The 19449-nt window shown below is 46.0% G+C and overlaps 1 protein-coding gene across 1 annotated transcript; it reads left to right on the top strand.

Moving 5' to 3' along the window:
• Positions 1–448: 448 nt before the first annotated feature.
• On the top strand, positions 449–18268 carry LOC308460558 (amphiregulin-like). The gene is made up of 6 exons (XM_080977124.1): positions 449–692; positions 3762–3941; positions 9067–9244; positions 11761–11910; positions 14753–14852; positions 17562–18268. Exons 1-5 carry the CDS (start codon positions 647–649, stop codon positions 14838–14840), a joined length of 642 nt encoding a protein of 213 aa, XP_080833250.1. The 5' UTR covers positions 449–646; the 3' UTR covers positions 14841–14852; positions 17562–18268.
• Positions 18269–19449: the final 1181 nt, after the last annotated feature.

The raw sequence follows: 19449 nt of genomic DNA, 5'->3' as shown, positions 1-19449 counted from the left end.
CATTTTGGGGAAGTGCTGGGAGGTTCTCACTTTTTTCCTTTGGCAATGTGTAAGCGGCCCACCCCGTGCACTATTTAAGTGTGGCTTACAGACCCTCGACATGCCCCCAAAGTCTTCGGAAGGACTGAGGAGAAGCTGAGCAGGTGTACAGCACTTTCGGTGGCGCTTGGGCCTGAGCGCAACATGGAGTTTCTGAATGCCAGAGCAGGCGCGCAGGAGAGTGTCCCCGGGGGAACCCCGCGCCCTTCATTCTGCCCCCCGGGGATCCGGCCGGAGCTCCCTCTCTCCGGGCTCGTGGGGAAGCCGGTAGCAGCTCGTGAGCCGCGGCTGAATCACCTCTTGGCCCGCCTCGCCGCCTCTCCGCGCCCGCTCCGCCTCCGCGCCCTGCTCGCTCTTTGCGCCGCGCGCACCTGGGTGGCGTCTCCGGAGGCGCTCCTGTACCTTTTCCCCACCCGGCTGACGTCGAGCTGCGTCCGACCGGCCTGCCTGCCTGCCTCCACCGCATATATATCTCTCGGCAGGGATGGAGCAGGGTTGCCGTACGGCGCTCGCAGCTCGCCAGGCGCCCGTCGAGTCCCTCTGAGCCGGAGCCGCCTTTGCGCGCCTGCCTAGCCGTCCGCCCCCCGACGACGCGCCCGTGCCCTCCATGCGCGCCACGCTCGCCCTCCTCCGGCTGCTGCTCTGGAGCTTAGGTGAGCGGCGGGGCGGGAAGAGGAGCAGGTGGGTGGGCGGGCAATGAGACCCTGGGCTGGGGGGTGTCGGGGTTAACTTCGGGTGACAGACCCAAGACGGTGCGCTTTGGAGAGAGACGCACAGAGAGAGGCGTTTCTGGTACAGCTATGGGAACTTGCTACATTTTCTCTCGCTTCTCACGGCTTGGCTCCAATACCCGACGGCTTCCTGATTCCAGGAGGTTGGGTTGGAACAGCACCATTGTTTTGAAACAGGAGGCACCTGAAAGGCTGCAAGGGGGGGGGGTTCCTCTCCTTTTCCCACGCCCTACACTTTTGATCTGGCCTCGCTAACCCTACTAGATACTTGTTCTTCCCTGTTTTTGTGACATCTTAATTAAAGCTTCCTTTATTTTTAATTTTATTTTTAAACTGCTGTTCCCTCCATGCATCTCTCGTGCATTTCTGTGTCCTTCCTTCTGTGCTTCATAGATCATAGAAAGGTAATGCTGGAAGAAGGTACCACCCAGGGTCATCTAAGTCCAACCTCTCAACACACAAGGTCCCCCATCCAATTTGAAACCAGACCAGACCCTGCTTAGCTTTGCAAATGTGATGGCAGTTTTATTGTTGCACCATTCGGAGGATGACTAGGATGAGCTCACCTGTTGGTCTCCAAATGTTGTTGGACGCCAGCTCCCATCAGGCCCAACCAGGGTGGTTTGGTGGTCAGGGATGGCAGGGGTTGGGGCCTGACAATGTCTGGAAGACCGCAGGTTGCCCACCTCACCCACAAGTGGGACAGTTGGTCCAAAGGTCACCCAGTCTACTGACCTTCTTGGCAGAAGCTGCCTCCAGACTGCCACTGTTTTGTCGGCAGAAACTGGAACACATTCACCGGAAATTTAGGTTTCTGTAATTCAGGTGGATTAAGGTGCTCTGTTGCCCTAGTGCTACAATTCACTTTGTAAAAGCCCTTTTAGGAAAGTGATGGGGAGGTACACTAAAAAGTGTGGAATGAAGGAACAATTAATGGAAAGACGTGTATCTCCCCGCAAGTGAATCTGGGCGAACGCTTATTGTCATATAAGCACCCCATAAACAATTTGGAATGAATGCTCCAAAAAGACTGGGCATAATCGTAACCCCTGTGTGAACTTTGTGCAAGCAGATCAGGATGAATGCTGAATTGAACTGGTTGTCTGAAGAAGCTCTGAGTGGGGCATTTGAACCCAGCTCTTTCCAGTCCGAGTCAGGGGCTAACCATTGCACCTTGAGCTTAGAATTCATATAACACCTCTTATATCAACAACTCTGCAAGATAGACCAGTATTCCTGTTTCTGTATTGTAGATGGGGGGTGGTTCGAATAACAAAGGGGTTAAATAATAATAATAATAATAATTTATTATTTATACCCCGCCCATCTGGCTGGGCTTCCCCGGCCACTCTGGGCGGCTTCCAAAAGAATATTAAAATACTATAATACATCAAACATTAAAAGCTTCCCGAAACAGGGCTGCCTTCAGATGTCTTCTAAAAGCCTGGTAGTTGTTGTTCTCTTTGACATCTGGTGGGAGGGTGTTCCACAGGGAAGGCGCCACTACCGAGAAGGCCCTCTGCCTGGTTCCCTGTAACTTGGCTTCTCGCAGTGAGGGAACCGCCAGAAGGCCCTCAGTGCTGGACCTCAGTGTCCGGGTAGAACGATGGGGGAGGAGACGCTCCTTCAGATATACTGGACCAAGGCCGTTTAGGGCTTTAAAGGTCAGCACCAACACTTTGAATTGTGCTCGGAAACGTACTGGGAGCCAATGTAGGTCTTTCAAGACCGGTGTTATGTGGTCTCTGCGGCCGCTCCCAGTCACCAGTCTAGCTGCCGCGTTCTGGATTAGTTGTAGTTTCCGGGTCACCTTCAAAGGTAGCCCCACGTAGAGCGCATTGCAGTAATCCAAGCGGGAGATAACCAGAGCATGCACCACTCTGGCATTAAAGAATTATGTGGCTTATGGTCTTTACTTACAACTGAGTAAGTCCCACTATGTTCGGCTGGGCTTCCTATGATGAAAGTGCTTATAGGCTTGCAGCCACAATGCACAGTTACCCCTCTTCTAGAAAGGTGCATTCTCTCTCAACTGTAATTTCTGTCTGACCTGGAAGCAGGGGGCAACCAACTTCGTATACTCCAGATGTTGTGGACTACAGCTTCCATCAGCCCCAATGACGGGGTCAGGAACGATGGGGTTGCAGTCCAGCAAAATCTGGAGGGTCCCGTGTTGCTTATCACTGAAAGGGATAATGAGTAGGTAATATGGGATTAGGCTGATTGGGAGTTCCTCCTATAGTAATTGCCTGCGCAGGCGTTTTGGTCCAAACCCACTGTGTTAGTCTAAGATGTGGCTAATGTCAGCAACTGTCACTGCTCTGCGCAATGGCGGCTTGTTTGTCTTGGTCGCCGGCTCCCCGAGAACCTTCATCTCAGGACGCACTGGATAGCTCAGTTGCTTAGAGCATGGTACTGATAGGGCTGAGGTTGCAGGTTTGATTCCCTATATGGGACACCTGCAAATTCCTGCATTGCAGGGGATGGGACTACTCAGGATCCCTTCCAACTCCATGATTCTTGGACATTAACACCCAATGTGCCACCCTTAGAATGATGGGAGAAATCTATGGCTTAGATACATCCGCAATCATGTTTGTGCTCCATACCCCGAACCAGATATTCTCAGAAGTAAGTCGTTTTGAATTGAGTAAGTCCTTTTAATAGGAGTGGGGTTTCCCTCCAAATTCAGAGTCATTGTAGCCATGGACTTGTGCCTATAGTGGAGAATCTGTTTCTCTTAAGTGGCGCACTGATTTTGTCAAACAGAGCATAGCAACCCAAAACTTGGGAGGCATTTTTAAAATACCGGGGAAGTATAAATGCATTCGCTCATTAGAAAAGCCGAGAGCTGCTTCTCGGGTGACTCACTGCTGCATAAGACTACATAAGTAATAGCTGCCTAATGTAACTTTCAGGTAAACACCTCTCTGCTGGTTTTGGCTGACTAGTAAGAATGGCATCCTGATTTGTCTCATTTCTCTCTTGCAGTGTGCCAGCATGCCGCTGGATCAGGGCTAAATGTGACGGAACAAGAGCAAAACATGCCCGTCCTGAGGACGCTTAATACACCTGCAACTGGGGTGTTTTCCTCGGGAGTTGACTACGAAGAGACTGAAGAGGAAGAGGTGGCGATGGCACCTCAATTCCTTGTAGGTGATTCAGCTACAGGTATGTCAAAGTTGAGCTTTTGCCTGTGGAGAGCTCTTTCGTCCTTGGCTGTGGGCCACGTGGAGATGAGCCTGCTGCTGGGATGTGGTGGGTTTTGTGCAAAAAGGTTGCTGGCGTGTGTCTTCTGCAAGGAAATATAGGAGAGAGTTCTTAGTTGGCCAACTTTAATTACAACAGCATGCAAGCTTTAAAGGGTAAAGGGGACCCCTGACCATTAGGTCCAGTCATGACCGACTCTGGGATTGCGCGCTCATCTCGCTCTATAGGCCGAGGGAGCCGGCGTTTGTCCGCAGACAGCTTCCGGATTATGTGGCCAGCATGACTAAGCTGCTTCTGGCGAACCAGAGCAGCACACGGAAACGCCGTTTACCTTCCCACCGTAGCAGTACCACCCACAGCGCCACCCGCGTCCCTGCATGCAAGCTTTAGGGTCCCACAAATGCTCTGCATTTTTGTTGCTTCTACTTCCTATGATCCAAGCACTTGCAGCTGGGCTCAACTATATATTAGCGAGATGTTAGGAGAGGTCCTAGGGACGCGGGTGGCGCTGTGGTTTAAACCACTGAGCCTCTTGGGCTTGCCGATCGGAAGGTCGGCGGTTCGAATCCCCGCAATGGAGTAAGCTCCCATTGCTCGGTCCCAGCTCCCACCAACCTAGCAGTTCAAAAGCACATCAAAGTGCAAGTAGATAAATAGGTACCACTCTGGTGGGAAGGTAAACGGTGTTTCCGTGCGCTGTGGTTTCCATCACGGTGTCCCGTTGAGCCAAAATAGATTTAGTCCTGATGGCCACATGACCTGGAAAACTGTCTGTGGACAAACGCCGGCTCCTTCGGCCTGAAAGCAAGATGAGCGCTGCAACCCCATAGTTGCCTTTGACTGGACCTAACCATCCAGGGGTCTTTTACCTTAATTGCAAGGGGTTCCTACATTTTGTCAGGTATCCCATTGTGTAAAAGAAAAGAGAGAAATATTTTTATTATTAACCAAAAGTTCCAGGACAGGAAGAAATGAATGGATTTCAATTTCTCCCTCCTTCAAATTCACGTTTTTCATTGTCTCCATGGAATAATATAATACTCAAATTCCAGTGCTTTTTTTTAAAAAAAGTGTTTAGGGGTACTTCATTTTGACTCAAGAAAATCACCATTTTATAGTTCAAATCGGGGAAAATAAAGACAGTAAATGGACAAAAGTACAAAGATTCACAAAACGTGTAGGGGTATCCGTACCCCTGCATCCCCCCAGAAAAAAAGCACTGTCAAACTCAATAATTCTGCTTTTCACTCACCAGTTGGCATTAATTTTCACTGCTGTGAGTTAATTACCCTATAACGTAGCAACAATGGGGCTTAGACATATCTTCCCATAAGTCACACCAAGTGAATATGAGGCTAAGTAGAAACTTGCCCTGCACTACCACAGCCCAGTAGGATTTCGTTCCTTTAACATTACTAAACCTTTTAAATTTGGGGTTTTCAAAATCTGAACAATGTGATCATATCTTGGGTTGCAGTTCTCCTGCAACCGCTGTGGGCGAGAGTTATTTGGAATATTATTTAATTAGTGAAACCTTGGTATCAATCTGATAAGCTTTCCCAGTGCATAGTTGCAATTAAGTTTTGGGATGGCAGCAGAATGTGTTGTTTGTAAACAGAGCTTTAAATTTCTGGAAAACCCAAAGCATAAGCTATTTATTCTGCTATATGGTAGGTGATCTGGGCTGCTTCTGGTTCATACTCCTTTTGCATCTGCTTGGCCATAAGTCCATTAAAATAATAATCTCTGAAACGTGTATTTATATACATTTCAAAACACATTTCCTAGCCAAGTACATACTCTTCAAATGTATTTTTATTCTTTTTTTGAGCCAATATCTGGGCTGTAACACTCAAGAACTTCAGCAGATAGTAGATAACAAAATTCCCATCTGTACATTATTCTGGGAAGTGCAGATGTTTGAACTGGAATTCACCAAGAGTGAATTTTTTTTGCAGTACACTGCCCCCAATGTGTTCACATTCTGCTGCTGAGACAATGCATTTAAACCAGGCATCCCCAAACTCAGCCCTCCAGAGGTTTTAGGACTACAATTCCCATCATCCCTGACCACTGGTCCTGTTAGTGAGGGATGATGGGAGTTGTAGTCCCAAAACAGCTGGAGGGCCGAGTTTGGGGGTGCCTGATTTAAACCCTTCAGCCTTTGGTTCAGAAGCAGTCTCATTTTTTGGTTCACAATTGAGTCTTTAACCCTGAGAGCTGACAGCGTTGTTGCATTTGAGTTTTAAGGAAACGTTGGTTTAGGAGAAATATTTTGCCTCATGACATTTCTAAGACTCTCGAGGTAACTCTGTTGGCACTTTTTCGAAATGGGCTGTTGTTGGTTCCAGAAAATAAAGGAGCATAGCTACGCTGCAAACCTATAGTGGTTGCACAAGTCTTGGCTGCCTCCAAAGAATCCTGGGAATTGCTGGCTCCATTGTGGAGTCAAGGGGCAGGATAAAACCATTTAAGCAAGAGACACTTGGAGGGCTGTTGAGAATTTTCCAAGCCATTGTAGGAACATCTGAAGCTGCCTAGTACTGAATCAGTCCATTGGCCCATCTAGCTTAGTTTGTTGACCAACCTGAAAGCCTTTGGCCCCTTCGTGGCAGAATAAAGGTACCATAGGAGCCAGTCCTCAGGGCTGAGGTCTCTTTGGCCATCCCTCAAAAATATTTGAGGTGGCCAAGCCCGAATGGTGTGCACGCACAGCATCACATGATCGATTATGCGGGGTGGGGCTTACCTCCCCCCACAAAAAATATCTTATTGAAGTTGGCACCCCTGAAAGGTACAGTCAACAAACTAAGTTCTTACTCTGGAATGTGTCCATGAATAGCAGCTTGAGGAGGATACAGACTACAAATTTCCATAGTCTCCAAAGGAAACCATAAAGTGGGCCATCAACGCTCTCAGCAATTCTCAAGTATCCGTATTTTTTGCTCTATAAGACGCACCAGACCACAAGACGCACCTAGTTTTTGGAGAAGGAAAACAAGAAAAAAAATATTCTGAATCTCAGAAGCCAGAACAGCAAGAGGGATTGCTGCGCAGTGAAAGCAGCAATCCCTCTTGCTGTTCCAGCTTCTGGGATAGCTGCGCAGCCTGCATTCGCTCCATAAGACGCACACACATTTCCCCTTACTTTTTAGGAGGGGGAAAGTGAGTCCTATAGAGCAAAAAATACGGTAATCCAGGTTGGGGGTGAAGAACCACCAAGGTAGAACATACAAGGTTTGGTGATCATGGAGCCTAGCTGGCAGAAGTCTTTTGACAGCCACCTGCCATGGCTCAAAGTGTCATTCGTAATGCTAATGGCAATGTAGCCGTCATGTGCTGAGCAATGTGCGCCGAAAGGATGCTACGGTGTCAGTTTGTGTGCCTGACAGGGAGTTGTACTCAGTCCTGTTTCTCTGATGAGTGTCTCTGTATGATGTCTTCTAAACAAGTTTGTCATTCGTATTGTAGGTTTTTAGAGGTACACCTAGGTGGTGTGGTTTTTTTTACCTTAGGCTGAGAGAAAATGACTGACCCAACGTACTTTAGAGTTGCTGTTGGGGGGGGAGGGGAGAGCTATGTGCATTGCTTAAGTTTCTTGGAGGAACAGCATGATTAAAATGCAATAAACACACCTACAACATGAAGTCTAGCAAGTCTTGCCGATCATGACCTAAAAAAACAAAAAAGACCGTCTAGTTATGTTTTGTGTTCTTAGTACAGTGGTACCTCGGGTTACAGACGCTTCAGGTTACATATGCTTCAGGTTACAGACTCTGCTAACCCAGAAATAGTACCTCGGGTTAAGAACTTTGCTTCGGGATGAGAACAGAAATTGTGCGACGGCAGCGGGAGGCCCCATTAGCTAAAGTGGTACCTCGGGTTAAGAACAGTTTCAGGTTAAGAATGGACCTCAAGAACGAATTCAGTTCTTAACCCGAGGTACCACTGTACCAGCAAAATGGAAAATTCAGGAGGTGATCCTGAAACTCAGTTGTGTGTTAACTGATGCTTTTGCACAGGCATGTATTGGAGGGTTGGGTGGGAATGATTTAAGAATGTCTTTCCGTCCATTAATGGCACATGTTCATTAGCACACCGCAGCAGAATCCCACAAGCATACATCTTTAAACTGGGAGATGGCTGTGAAATCCTCTTTAACAATTCCTCCTTGGCTGTCTGCTCAGTCCTTTGAACCCCTCTGAAATGCAAATATCTTTGGGGTTAACCATATTACCACACTTCATTAGACTTGCTAAGCATAATTAGTCGACACTACTTAATTTGCCCTTCATGCTGAGCAGTAATGTTTATGATAAAATTAGTCAACAACAGTTATTACTAGCTGGGACTTTATTGCATTTGGGAATCAAACTCGAAGCTATATTAAAAGGGCTTTTGCACATTGACTTTCTAAAATGTGTGTCACATCAACATAAAAAGCAGAGGCAAAAATTGTTTCCCATCTGTGTCAGCTTCTTTCCTGGTCATATGTTACTTCTGGAGTGTGAGGTATGTACTAGGTCTAAAAATAGAAAGGGAAGCACTTCCTGAACACCAGGAGTTAAATATCTGGATCAGGCACCTTGGCCTTAGTGTATAAAAATAAATCAATCCTGGTTTCCTAGACTCTGTTCCTTGAGTTTCTGCTGGCACAAAGTTGTCTCCTCTAAAGACATAAGCATCTTTTGTTCATCTTCTTTTGTTGTTGTTGTTGCTGCTGCTGCTGTTTTTTAAAAAATGCACCTAAAACCTCTTCCACACAAGAATATTTTCAGGGCCATCTTCAATTTAAAGCAGGATGCCCAATTGCTATCTTGTTAGAATAATGTGTATTCTAGGCAGGTCTCTAGCATGAAGGCCCTTTGTTGATCTTTGGACTTGCAGCCAAAGTGGTGTACTAGTTTGAATGGGAAACTGAGGTTGAAATCCTACTGTCCTTGGCTACATCTCCCTCCCTCTTCCCCCATTTCCCTCTCAGTATGATCTTATCTGCAGTTAAAATACCACCCTGAGCTCATTGAAGCAAGGGCAGATAACTCGTCAATGCAAATAAACACTTTTTTTCCCCCTTTCCCCTTTCCAGTTCCATTTGAACTTAAAAAGCCAGCAAAATCAGAGAGCGGGAAAAAGAAGCCAAAAAGAAAGGGAAACAACAAGGGGAAGAAAAACAAGAAGAAAACTCCGTGTGAAGCAGAGTTTAAAAACTTCTGTGTACATGGGGACTGCAAATATTATGAACACCTTCGAAAAGCCACATGCAAGTAAGTTGACCTACTGCCTTGGAGGGCTGTCCTTCTGAATCCTGGACTTTTGCACAGAATTGATTGATTGATTGATTGATTGATTGATATACTGTCCACCATCATAAGATCTCAGGGCGGTTTGCAGAATAAAATACAGGATCAAAACAAAACAAAAACAAAAGGTGTTTAAAGCCACAGCCCTGAGCACAGAGCTATTATATGGGCAGCAAAACATAGAAAACACAGATCTGTTGATAAATAGTTTACCACTTTTTTGTGTGTTTTTTAAGTGGGTGGGAGAATTATTGAGAAATTTTGAGAACAAAGCTCTTATCAACCCACAGTCAACCTGCCAGGCTGGATTAACCATGAAGCAAAATAAGCCCATCAAGGGAAGGGGGCGCATCACAGAAATTTCCCATTGTTGGTTTTTTTAACATTAATGGTCACAAATTTCTCAGCTGAGCATTTGTTTTCTCAGCTGAAGTATATTAAAAATCACAACAGAAAACCATGCCACAAGGCAGGCTGGATGCCTTATCTCTGCTAAGCATAGAAGCAGATGTGTTGCGTTAAGTTGAGTTTTGAGGATCTGATCAGAGGCTTTGCAATTAGAAGAAAGCAGGAGAAAATAGTGATGTGGGTGGCGCTGTGGGTTAAACCACAGAGCCTAGGACTTGCTGATCAGAAGGTCGGCGGTTCGAATCCCCACGACGGGGTGAGCTCCCGTTGCTTGGTCCCTGCTCCTGCCAACCTAGCAGTTCGAAAGCACATCAAAGTGCAAGTAGATAAATAGGTACCACTCCGGCGGGAAGGTAAATGACGTTTCCGTGCGCTGCTCTGGTTCGCCAGAAGCGGCTTAGTCCTGCTGGCCACATGACCCGGAAGCTGAACGCCAGCTCCCTCAGCCAATAAAGCGAGATGAGCACCGCAACCCCAGAGTCGGCCACGACTGGACCTAATGGTCAGGGGTCCCTTTACCTTTATACAAAAATAAACATTATCTCCCATCTTACTGCAGGTTTTGTTTCATTTCGAAAAATGAAATGGTATTTCACAATTTATCATTGTTTATATTTTGAATTGGATATATATGTGGGCACCGAAATCTTTTAAGTGCTTGGGGCTTCTAAAGGTCTTAATCCGACCTTACGTTCCTGGACAAAGGTGTCACAGAAACCTGCTTATGGGTGCTGCTGCCTGGTCTCTGCATTGATTGGAACGAGCCCAATGCCATTGTTAGAATAACTGTGGTTTTTATACATATATTCTAAATGAAGAATAGGAACGGATGGGTTCCTTTCTGAGCAACCTTTTGTGGGCCAAAGGTTCGGGGGGGGAGAGAGAGGCAGGACCAATGGCCAAAATGGGTGGGGCAAAAATTGTACAGAAGTCTACTTTCTGCATACGGTAACAGCCGCCTCTCGTATCTTCCATTCAGGCAGGCGAAAGGTATTGCTGGAATTTGAGAGCACATAACTAGCCGAAGCAAATACGTCTGGGGTGCAAAGTCAGGCCGGTGAGGGGTGTGTCCTTGGGAAAATTCCAGAATATCTAGAACAATAATGAGTTATGTAAGCTGCCCAATGGCAGGAGAGGGTTCCCGGGGACAAAGGTACCCAAACTTTGGTGGGTTTTGCTCACTGTCTTGTTAGCACTTCTGATTACCGTATTTTTCGCTCTATAGGACGCACCGGACCATAGGAGGGGGAGAATGGGGGGGGAATTCTCCCCCTCTCTGCTAAGCGCCCCTTCAGCGAAGTGGCAGGAGAAACAGAGCCCCTTCCATTTCTCTTCCTGCTTCGCTGAAGGGGCGCTGCGCAGAGAAGGAAAGCTGTGCAACACCTCTCCAGCGAAGCAAAGCCTGGAGAGCAAGAGGGATTGGTGTGCACCAACCCCTCTCACTTTCCAGGCTTCAGGCGGCTATCCGCAAGCCTTCGGAGCGCAGCGGGAACTCCTGCTGCGCTCCGGGGACTTCAGGCGGCTTCAGCGAAAGCAACGCGAAGCCTCCGGAGTGCGGGCAGAACTCTCCCTCTGCGCTTCAGAGGCTTCGCGTTGCTATCGCTGAAGCCAAGGAACCTGCATTCCCTCCATAAGACGCACACACATTTCCCCTTAATTTTTGAAGGGGAAAAAGTGTGTCTTATAGAGCAAAAAATACGGTAATTCGCTGTGTCGCCAGCAAGTCCTCTTTGCCATGTATATTTTAAACGATTGTGGCATTTGTAAGCTGCACAATGGGCCGCCGAACTCGTAATTTGCTCATGTGTTAAAAGAAAGAATGAAGTACGCTTTTCCTGGAACGTCCCAGCCAAACTAACTGCAGCTTAGCCTACAGCTGGCAAACTCCTCACTAGCGCTGTTGGATCTGACAACATTACATAGTGAGATCCTGCTCCTCAGGCCCCAGCATCTTACAATGTGGTGCTGATGAGCTGCAGGAGGTCTTATCCGAATGGCTTGCCTTGGTGTAAACTCTGAAGCGAGCGCTCAAAAAACTGTGCGGCTAAATTTTGTGTGTGGTCAATTTTCAGGTGCCACTCGGATTACTTTGGCGAACGTTGCGTCGAGCAGTTTTTGAAGACACACAGTACCGATGACAACAAAAGTTTCACATCCACAATACTTGCGTCGACGGCTGGTTTGCTCACCTTTGCTGCCATTGTGATCGTTGTAACATTGCTGTAAGTAGTACAATTTCGGTCCTCCGGTTTGTTGAAGAAACCTAGTAAATTGGTGGCAGAAGCACACACAATATTTCACCTACGTACACGTTCTCCTGTAGTCCTTTTCGGAGTGCATTATAGGAATAGGGTGTTGGTTTGCACTACAAGTTTGTCCTAAAGTATCCCATATGAATATAATCTGAATCAATGATCCAAGCAAACAATCTGGTGAACGCTCTTGTAAGTTCAACATTTCAGAAACTTTTCAATTGAAAAGCAGTCTGCAGATGGTGTCCTTCAGGTCTCCAGGAACTGGTCAAAGGTTATGCCCTCCTAACCTTTAAGATGTAAAGCTCTGGAACAAGCTTAATTTAAACAAATGATGGGTACATTGTTGCTGTTGTTTAGTCATTTAGTCATGTCCGACTCTTCATGACCACATGGACCAGAGCACGCCAGGCACTTCTGTCTTCCACTGCCTCCCGCAATTTGGTCAAACTCATGCTGGTAGCTTCAAGAACACTGTCCAACCATCTCGTCCTCTGCCGGCCCCTTCTCCTTGTGCCCTCCATCTTTCCCAACATCAGGGTCTTTTCCAGGGAGTCTTCTCTTCTCATGAGGTGGCCAAAGTATTGGAGCCTCAGCTTCAGGATCTGTCCTTCCAGTGAGCACTCAGGGCTGATTTCCTTAAGAATGGAGAGGTTTGATCTTCTTGCAGTCCATGGGACTCTCAAGAGTCTCCTCCAGCACCATAATTCAAAAGCATCAATTCTTTGGCGATCAGCCTTCTTTATGGTCCAGCTCTCACTTCCATACATCACTACTGGGAAAATCATAGCTTTTACTATACGGACCTTTGTTGGCAAGGTGATGTCTCTGCTTTTGGATGGGTACATGGTGGTCACCAAATAGTTGGGGGCGGATAATGGGTTCAGTGTGGGATGGTGTCATGAGCTAGTGTTGCATTTGTAAACCATGGACCTTTGTGATATCATGAGGAGCGGCCCACACTCCTGTGCCACAAACTCTGAGGGGCCCCCGGTAGGAGGACGGATGGGATTCAGGCAATATCACTCAATCACACCATGCGAGCCAATGCCTGGTGTGCCATCTGCATAGGTTTACTGCATGCGATAGCATAAAGCAATGTCCCACTCATGGAGAAAGGGGGTTTAGTGGCAATCGCACTGCTGCATTTTGTATCGTTCATAGTAAGAATTCACCTTAGATGCTGCCTCACCCAGTTTAATCTACAAATAGTAAGGCAGGGCATTCCCGCTCATTCGAAACCCTAAAAATGCACAGCTCAGTGCTAATAATTTAGGATAAGTCAACAGTTTATAGCCAGTTTCCATAGAGGCCAGCAAATGATACCATTTGCAGGTACCCGTCAATGCTTTTTTACTAGGCAAACAAAGCATGCACAAATGGATCTGTCCATGGTATCTGTTGCTGGCAGCGATGTTGCAAACTAGCCGAATGTTCTTGAACTAAGAAAAGAAATGCAAAGCCAATTCACTGCCTCCCGAAGTCTCGCTTCTGTATATATCATATTCCAACCAAGGGACTCAAGATGGCCGACATGATTCTCTGCCCCCCATTTTACCTTCACGAGAGCCTCGTGAGGGTAAGCTGAGAACAGCTGGCCGGGCTGCTGGAAGCTACACCTGTTTGTGAAGGGGCCTTGAAGTGTCAGCCTGGATGGTGGTTAGCTGAGTTAAATGGATCAGGAACTCATCGTTGACACAAAGCAAAACCTCAGAGGCCCAGTCCACCTTCTGCTTGATCAAGGATCCTTGGTGCGCATATAGAACATGATGTTATCTAGACGGAGGCTATGGATTTGGCTTGCTGCTTCTAGAAGACTCCTTCCTTACCCTATTCCAGTGGGGAGAGTTGCACAAACCTCAGTACACCTACTCTGAAGGGCCCTCTCATTCTTTTCCCACCCCTTGCAGCAGATTTGGCCAACGCAGTAGGACATTTCACAGGAATTAACGCTTGGACTCTGTTAGTCCCTTCTCTACCCCCTACCCTGAGTTCCTTAAAAGGGTTTGTATACAGTGGTACCTTAGTTTACAACCATAATCCATTCTGGAGGTCCGTTCATAAACCAAAACAGGTTGTAACCCAAGGCGCACTTTCACCAATGGGCCCTCCAAAAAAATAAAAATATTGTTTGTAATAAAAAAAAATGGGTTGTAATTCAAAAAAAGTTTGCAAACCGGGACACGCACTTCCGGGTTTGACGTGTTTGTAATCCAAAACGTATGCAAACCAGACTGTTCGCAAACCAAGGTACCACTGTATTTTAATGCACAGTAAACTGAAAGTACCCACTCTGTTTCCTAATGGCCTTCTCAAAATTATACCATGCACGAGGCAAGTTGCTTTGTCTCCAGATATAATAGGCAATGCTATGCTTGGATTTCAGATCACCAGAGTTTGCGAAAGGGGTGTTTTGTATACTTTTGGAGAGGGCAATCTCGGTTTTCATGACGGATTCCAATGTTTTTGTTTTTTAAAAAAATGATATTTATTAAAGTTTCGAGAAATACAAAAACAAAAAATAAAAATACAAGAAAATACAAAATACAGAAAAAAGAATAAAGTTTTTAAAATATAACAAAAAAAAAGAAAAATCAAGAAAAAGATACAAGATAAAAACAGTTAAAAAACACGTTAACTTTCTATAGCTTATCTTCTTTACCCTTATTTCCCTGGACCTCCTCATACCTCCCTTTTTTGTATTCCAGTTCAGTTTGTTAGTTCAGAAAATCCTTACCATTAAGCTTTTACCCATTTGTAAACCTTTTTTTGTATCTCTTAAATGACGGATTCCAATGTTGTTGCTTCACAGGGTAAGGAAAAAGTGTTCTGTGTGCGATGAAAAGGAAGAAAGGAGGAGGCTCCGGCAAGAAAACGGAAGTTCCAGCAATGATGTTTAAAGGGAACTGAAGGTAAGCATTGCCTCTCAATATGCTTTCTTCTCCAAAGGTTTTAATTCTCCAAGAAACAGTAAAAAATCCCTCTTCGTAGAACTGACTGGGGATAGCATCGCTTTGGGATAATACTGCCTTTCAGGAGAAGAGGAACCACACCCCAAATATATTGCAAATCTGGCTATGCATCATATTTGGAAAAGTGCCTGAGCTTGGTGGTAGAGCAGTTGCCCAGTATGTCCCCTGAACCAGATGGGCCAATGGCTTTCTATATATCCCTATCATCTGTATCAGAACTTCTATGGCGTAGTGACTAAGCACCATCTTGCCGCATCTATATGTTCACTAGGTGGATTAAAGGAAAACACTGCATCTTCGCCCATTTCCACCCATACCCTATTACCAACCTCACAGGGCAGCTGTTATAAGAATGACAACAAAGTATAGTATGCCAACAAAATTCTGAAATTCTGTATTTCCAAAGTGTTCACAGGGGCAGCATTTTGTCTGTTTTCAAACTTTGGGCAAGTGCTAAATTGTGTGTGGTGCATTAATTGGCTCTGTAGGTGTGAACCGATGATGCTTCCATTTCGAGCCATCCTGTTCCCTCTCTTTGGCTGCCATCCTGTTCACATCCAACGGGGAGTAGCCCGCAGTAAACACAGTGGGACTCGCTTCCAAAGCAAAATGTTTGAGGTTGCCCTGTTTGGTTTGGGGAAGTGAGTATAGAGGCAGACTATTTTCCAGTTCCACTGTCTGTCATTCCAGGGTTAAGTGCAGTGGGTAGCATTTCCTTGAAAGTATGGACCCTGCAAGAGATCAGAATCGGGCTCTATGGTTGCAGGCATTCTTTAGGAAGCTGTCAGATGCAAAGCTGTTATTGTCAGGTCAATATGAAGGCTCTGTCTAATTACGCAATCCATCCAGGAGCTGTCTTCCACTGGCTTTAAATAAGTTGGAGTTCTTGTTATTAAATATACCAAGAACTCAGGCCAATGTAAGTTTCAGTAGTGGGAGTGGTCCACTACTGAAAATCTTTGTAACAAATTATTGTGTTATACATATCTTTATGAGTTAGAGTTTGTAATCTCTGTTAGAATTTGTTGTTTTTTTAATAAGATATTTATTAAGGTTTTTTGAAATATTACAGTGAAAATGAAAAAGAAAAAAGAAAAATACAAAATAAAAACAGTTAAAAACACACATATTTTCTATTACTTATTTTCCTTTAGCTTGTTTCCCGGACCTCCTCGTACCTCCCTTTTTTGTATTCCACTTCAATTTATTGGTTCAGCAAATCCTTACCATTAGATTTTAACCCATTTATAACCCTTTTTTCATATTCTCTTAGAACATTACAGCTGGAAACCGCTTAATTACTATCCAACATCATTCTATCATTCATTAATTTTACAATATTTCTGTAAATAGTCTTTAAATTTCTTCCAATCTTCTTCCACTGACTCTTCTCCCTGGTCTCGGATTCTGCCAGTCATTTCTGCCAATTCCATATAGTCCATCACCTTCATCTGCCATTCTTCCAAAGTGGGTAGATCTTGTGTCTTCCATAGAATTTGTAATCTCTATTTGAGTTTGTAATTCTTGTCAGAATACATACTTTTGAATGGATTAGTTTTTGTTATTATTGACTATTGACTTGTGAGTAGGGACCACTCCCACTACTGAAACTTACATTGGCCTGAGTTCTTGGTGTGCTTTTTTCTTGTCTTACATTGGCTGGCATTGGACATAGTCCTCTCTTGACTGGAGATTGATTCTGGGACCTTTTTGCACCCAAAGCACGGGCCCCATCGCTGAACTGCAGCACCCCTCTGAATACCAGTTTCTGGGGCAGGGTGCGGTTGTGCTCATGTCATTTGCAGGCTTCCTTCATGGCCTAGGTCCCTCGTACCTACTGGACCGCCTCTCCTGGTATGCCCCACGGAGGACCTTAAGGTCCATAAATAGCAACACCCTAGTGGTCCCGGGCCCTAAGGAATTCAGATTAGCCTCAACCAGGGCCAGGGCCTTTTCAACACTGGCTCCGGCCTGGTGGAACGCTCTGCCTCATGAGACCAGGGGCCTGCAGGATCTGATTTCTTTCCGCAGGGCCTGTCAGACAGAGTTGTTCCACCTGGCCTTTGGCTTGGAGCCAATTTGCTTCCCTCCCCCTCTTTCTCTTTCTTTTTTCGTTTCTCCTTCTGTGTTGGAACTCCTATTTGGGGACTTCCCTGGCTTTTTTCTGGCCCGTGTAGGACCAGTCTGGATAGTTAGCCTTGGTGAAGACTTGACGTTTTTATCCCCCAAAAAGTTTTTGATTGAGTTTCCACCGAAATGAGGCTGCCTTTTAATGTTTTAATGATGTATTTTAATCTTGTTTTTTTAAGCTGTATTTCAATCGATTGTTTTTATATTTGGGGTTAGCCGCCCTGAGCCCGGTCTTGGCTGGGGAGGGCGGGGTATAAATAAAAATTATTATTATTATTATTATTATTATTATTATTATTATTATTATTATTTTATTTTTATTATTATTATTTAGTCCAACACTGTGAGAACAGGGTGCTGAACTAAATGGGCCGTTAGCCTGATTCAGCAGCCTCTTCTTATGTCCCCATGGCCCACTAAATCCTGCTTTTTAACTCTTTGGAAACACTTCTGGTAGCTCCCAGCTTGGCACGATGATGTTCCCTGTTGAAGCTGTTACCCAATTCTTGCCTCTTCTAGGAGATGCAGCTGGAAAGGCTGTCTCTGAAGCACACGCCCTTCCGTGGAGGCACGTCGGAGAAGGTCAAACTCAGAACCTCAGAGGAGCACGTTGAGAGCCTGAGACCTTGTCTGCCCAACATGGAAGATGCCGCAAGGAGGGGTTTTGCACGCCCTTGGCCTCTCTGCAGCTGCCAGAGGATGTAAAACATGCCGCCACACTTGCAGGAGTCAACATCTGTCATTTCCACAGCCGCTGGAGAGCTGCCCCACCCGGCTTAGTACCGGAAGACGACCCAAAGACCGTGTGTGCGTTAATCTGTCACCAGAGAACTATCGGCAGGTAGTTTACAGAGACGTCTGTGTGCAAGGGGGAGAATTTAGGGAGGTGTTCATGCCTGCATAAAGAGATGGGTTTCTTCTTCTTCTTCTTCTTTGTGTTGTTACTGACTTCCACACACACACCCCTCGAGGTGAAAGGAGGGGAAACAGAGCAGGCTTTGAAATAAGTCTCACGTTGCTTAAAGAGCTCTGTGACTCCCAGCCTGGGATAAACTGCACAGGGTGTGCCTCTCTTCTCCTCCACCTCCACCTGTTGTCATCTTGAGGGCTCCTGCTTACTGCCTGAAAAGGTGGCAGACCAGAAATGTCACTGCTGTCTGCTTTCTGTTCTGGAAGTCTTGCCGTGGAGGTGCACGAGCTGTTTCCAAGTTTGCTGCTGCTTTGGTTCTTTCTTTCTTTCTTTCTTTCTTTCTTTCTTTCTTTCTTTCTTTCTTTCTTTCTTTCTTTGATAAATGCACGTTTTTAAAGACCGACATCTCACGGCAAAACTCTCACCTAAGAGTTGCTTGTTGCTGCTGTCTCGGGGTTTGTTAATCCCAGCAGTGGCATAGCATGGGCGGGGCAACAGGGGCACAAAATTCTTAGGGGCACAAAATTTCAGAAGGGGAAAAAAATGAAGTAGTCATCGTAAATAAAAAATAGGGTGCCCTCCCCCTCACACAGAAGATCTCCCAATGTTTGTGTGGGCAGACTGGAGAGTGGATTTGGGCGACGGCCAATCGCTAGGATGCCCTCTGCGCGGGCTTTAGAAAGAGACCCATTCCTAACCAATCCCCTGTTCCACCCTCTGCCATGCTCGACACTCACAAGGCACCACTGTTGCCACTCGGATAAGTTGCCGAACTATTGCCCCTTCATTCCAGCCTATTGGTGGGCGGTGCTGAGGATACTTGCTTTGCCCCGGGCTCTGGCAACGCATGCTATGCCACTAAATCCCAGTCAGCTGTAGTGTGCCTAAACTAGAGTATCGTTGAGCTGTCCCTTTAGTGTTCAGAAGCCCAGGGCTGCTGTTTTCGCAACCTGTGCTGTGTAACAATCGAGACGGCTGAGATGTGGAAATAACACTGAAGGCCACCTACTGAAGTTCTCCTCAAAGCACAGATTGTTCTGGATTTAAGTAGGTTGGGAAGTGAATTCTAAATCAGCAGTCTGGTGGTTCCCGTAATCCTTGGAAAGCTTGCCATGAGAGAGGTCATAAAATGAGTCTGTTTTGTCAGTCCTGTTGTCTGGCTGCTTCTCCCTTGAAGCCTTGATCAGGTCTGGGGGTTCTGTGGCTCTCCCAATGTTTCTGGAGCTCTTCATCAGCTCTCACCAACTTGGCCCAAGGTCAGGAATGATGCAAGTTATGTTCCATCAACATCTGGAGGAAAACAGGTTCCCCACCACTGCCCTAGATCCTTCTCCCACCCCAAGTAAAGAATAAATACTTGTGCCAATGAAGTAACAGCGGCCCCTTCTCAGTACCCTTTGGAATACGGGGGCAAATGCATGCTAGAATATGCCATTTATGGCAAAGGTGAATGATGAGCAATCATATAAGACAACTTACAATATTTTGATGCAACAA

The sequence above is a fragment of the Podarcis pityusensis genome (genome assembly GCF_964106645.2).
Source record: "Podarcis pityusensis genome assembly, chromosome: 13".
NCBI lineage: Eukaryota > Metazoa > Chordata > Lepidosauria > Squamata > Lacertidae > Podarcis > Podarcis pityusensis.
Note: the sequence above shows the minus strand (reverse complement) of the source record. Positions and strands in the feature narration are given on the sequence as shown.

Coding starts and splice junctions, on each gene's coding strand:
- LOC308460558 (XM_080977124.1), top strand. CDS start 647: ATGCGCGCCACGCTCGCCCTCCTCCGGCTGCTGCTCTGGAGCTTAG. Junction 693..3,761: donor GCTGCTGCTCTGGAGCTTAG/GTGAGCGGCGGG, acceptor TCTCTCTTGCAG/TGTGCCAGCATGCCGCTGGA. Junction 9,245..11,760: donor CTTCGAAAAGCCACATGCAA/GTAAGTTGACCT, acceptor GTCAATTTTCAG/GTGCCACTCGGATTACTTTG.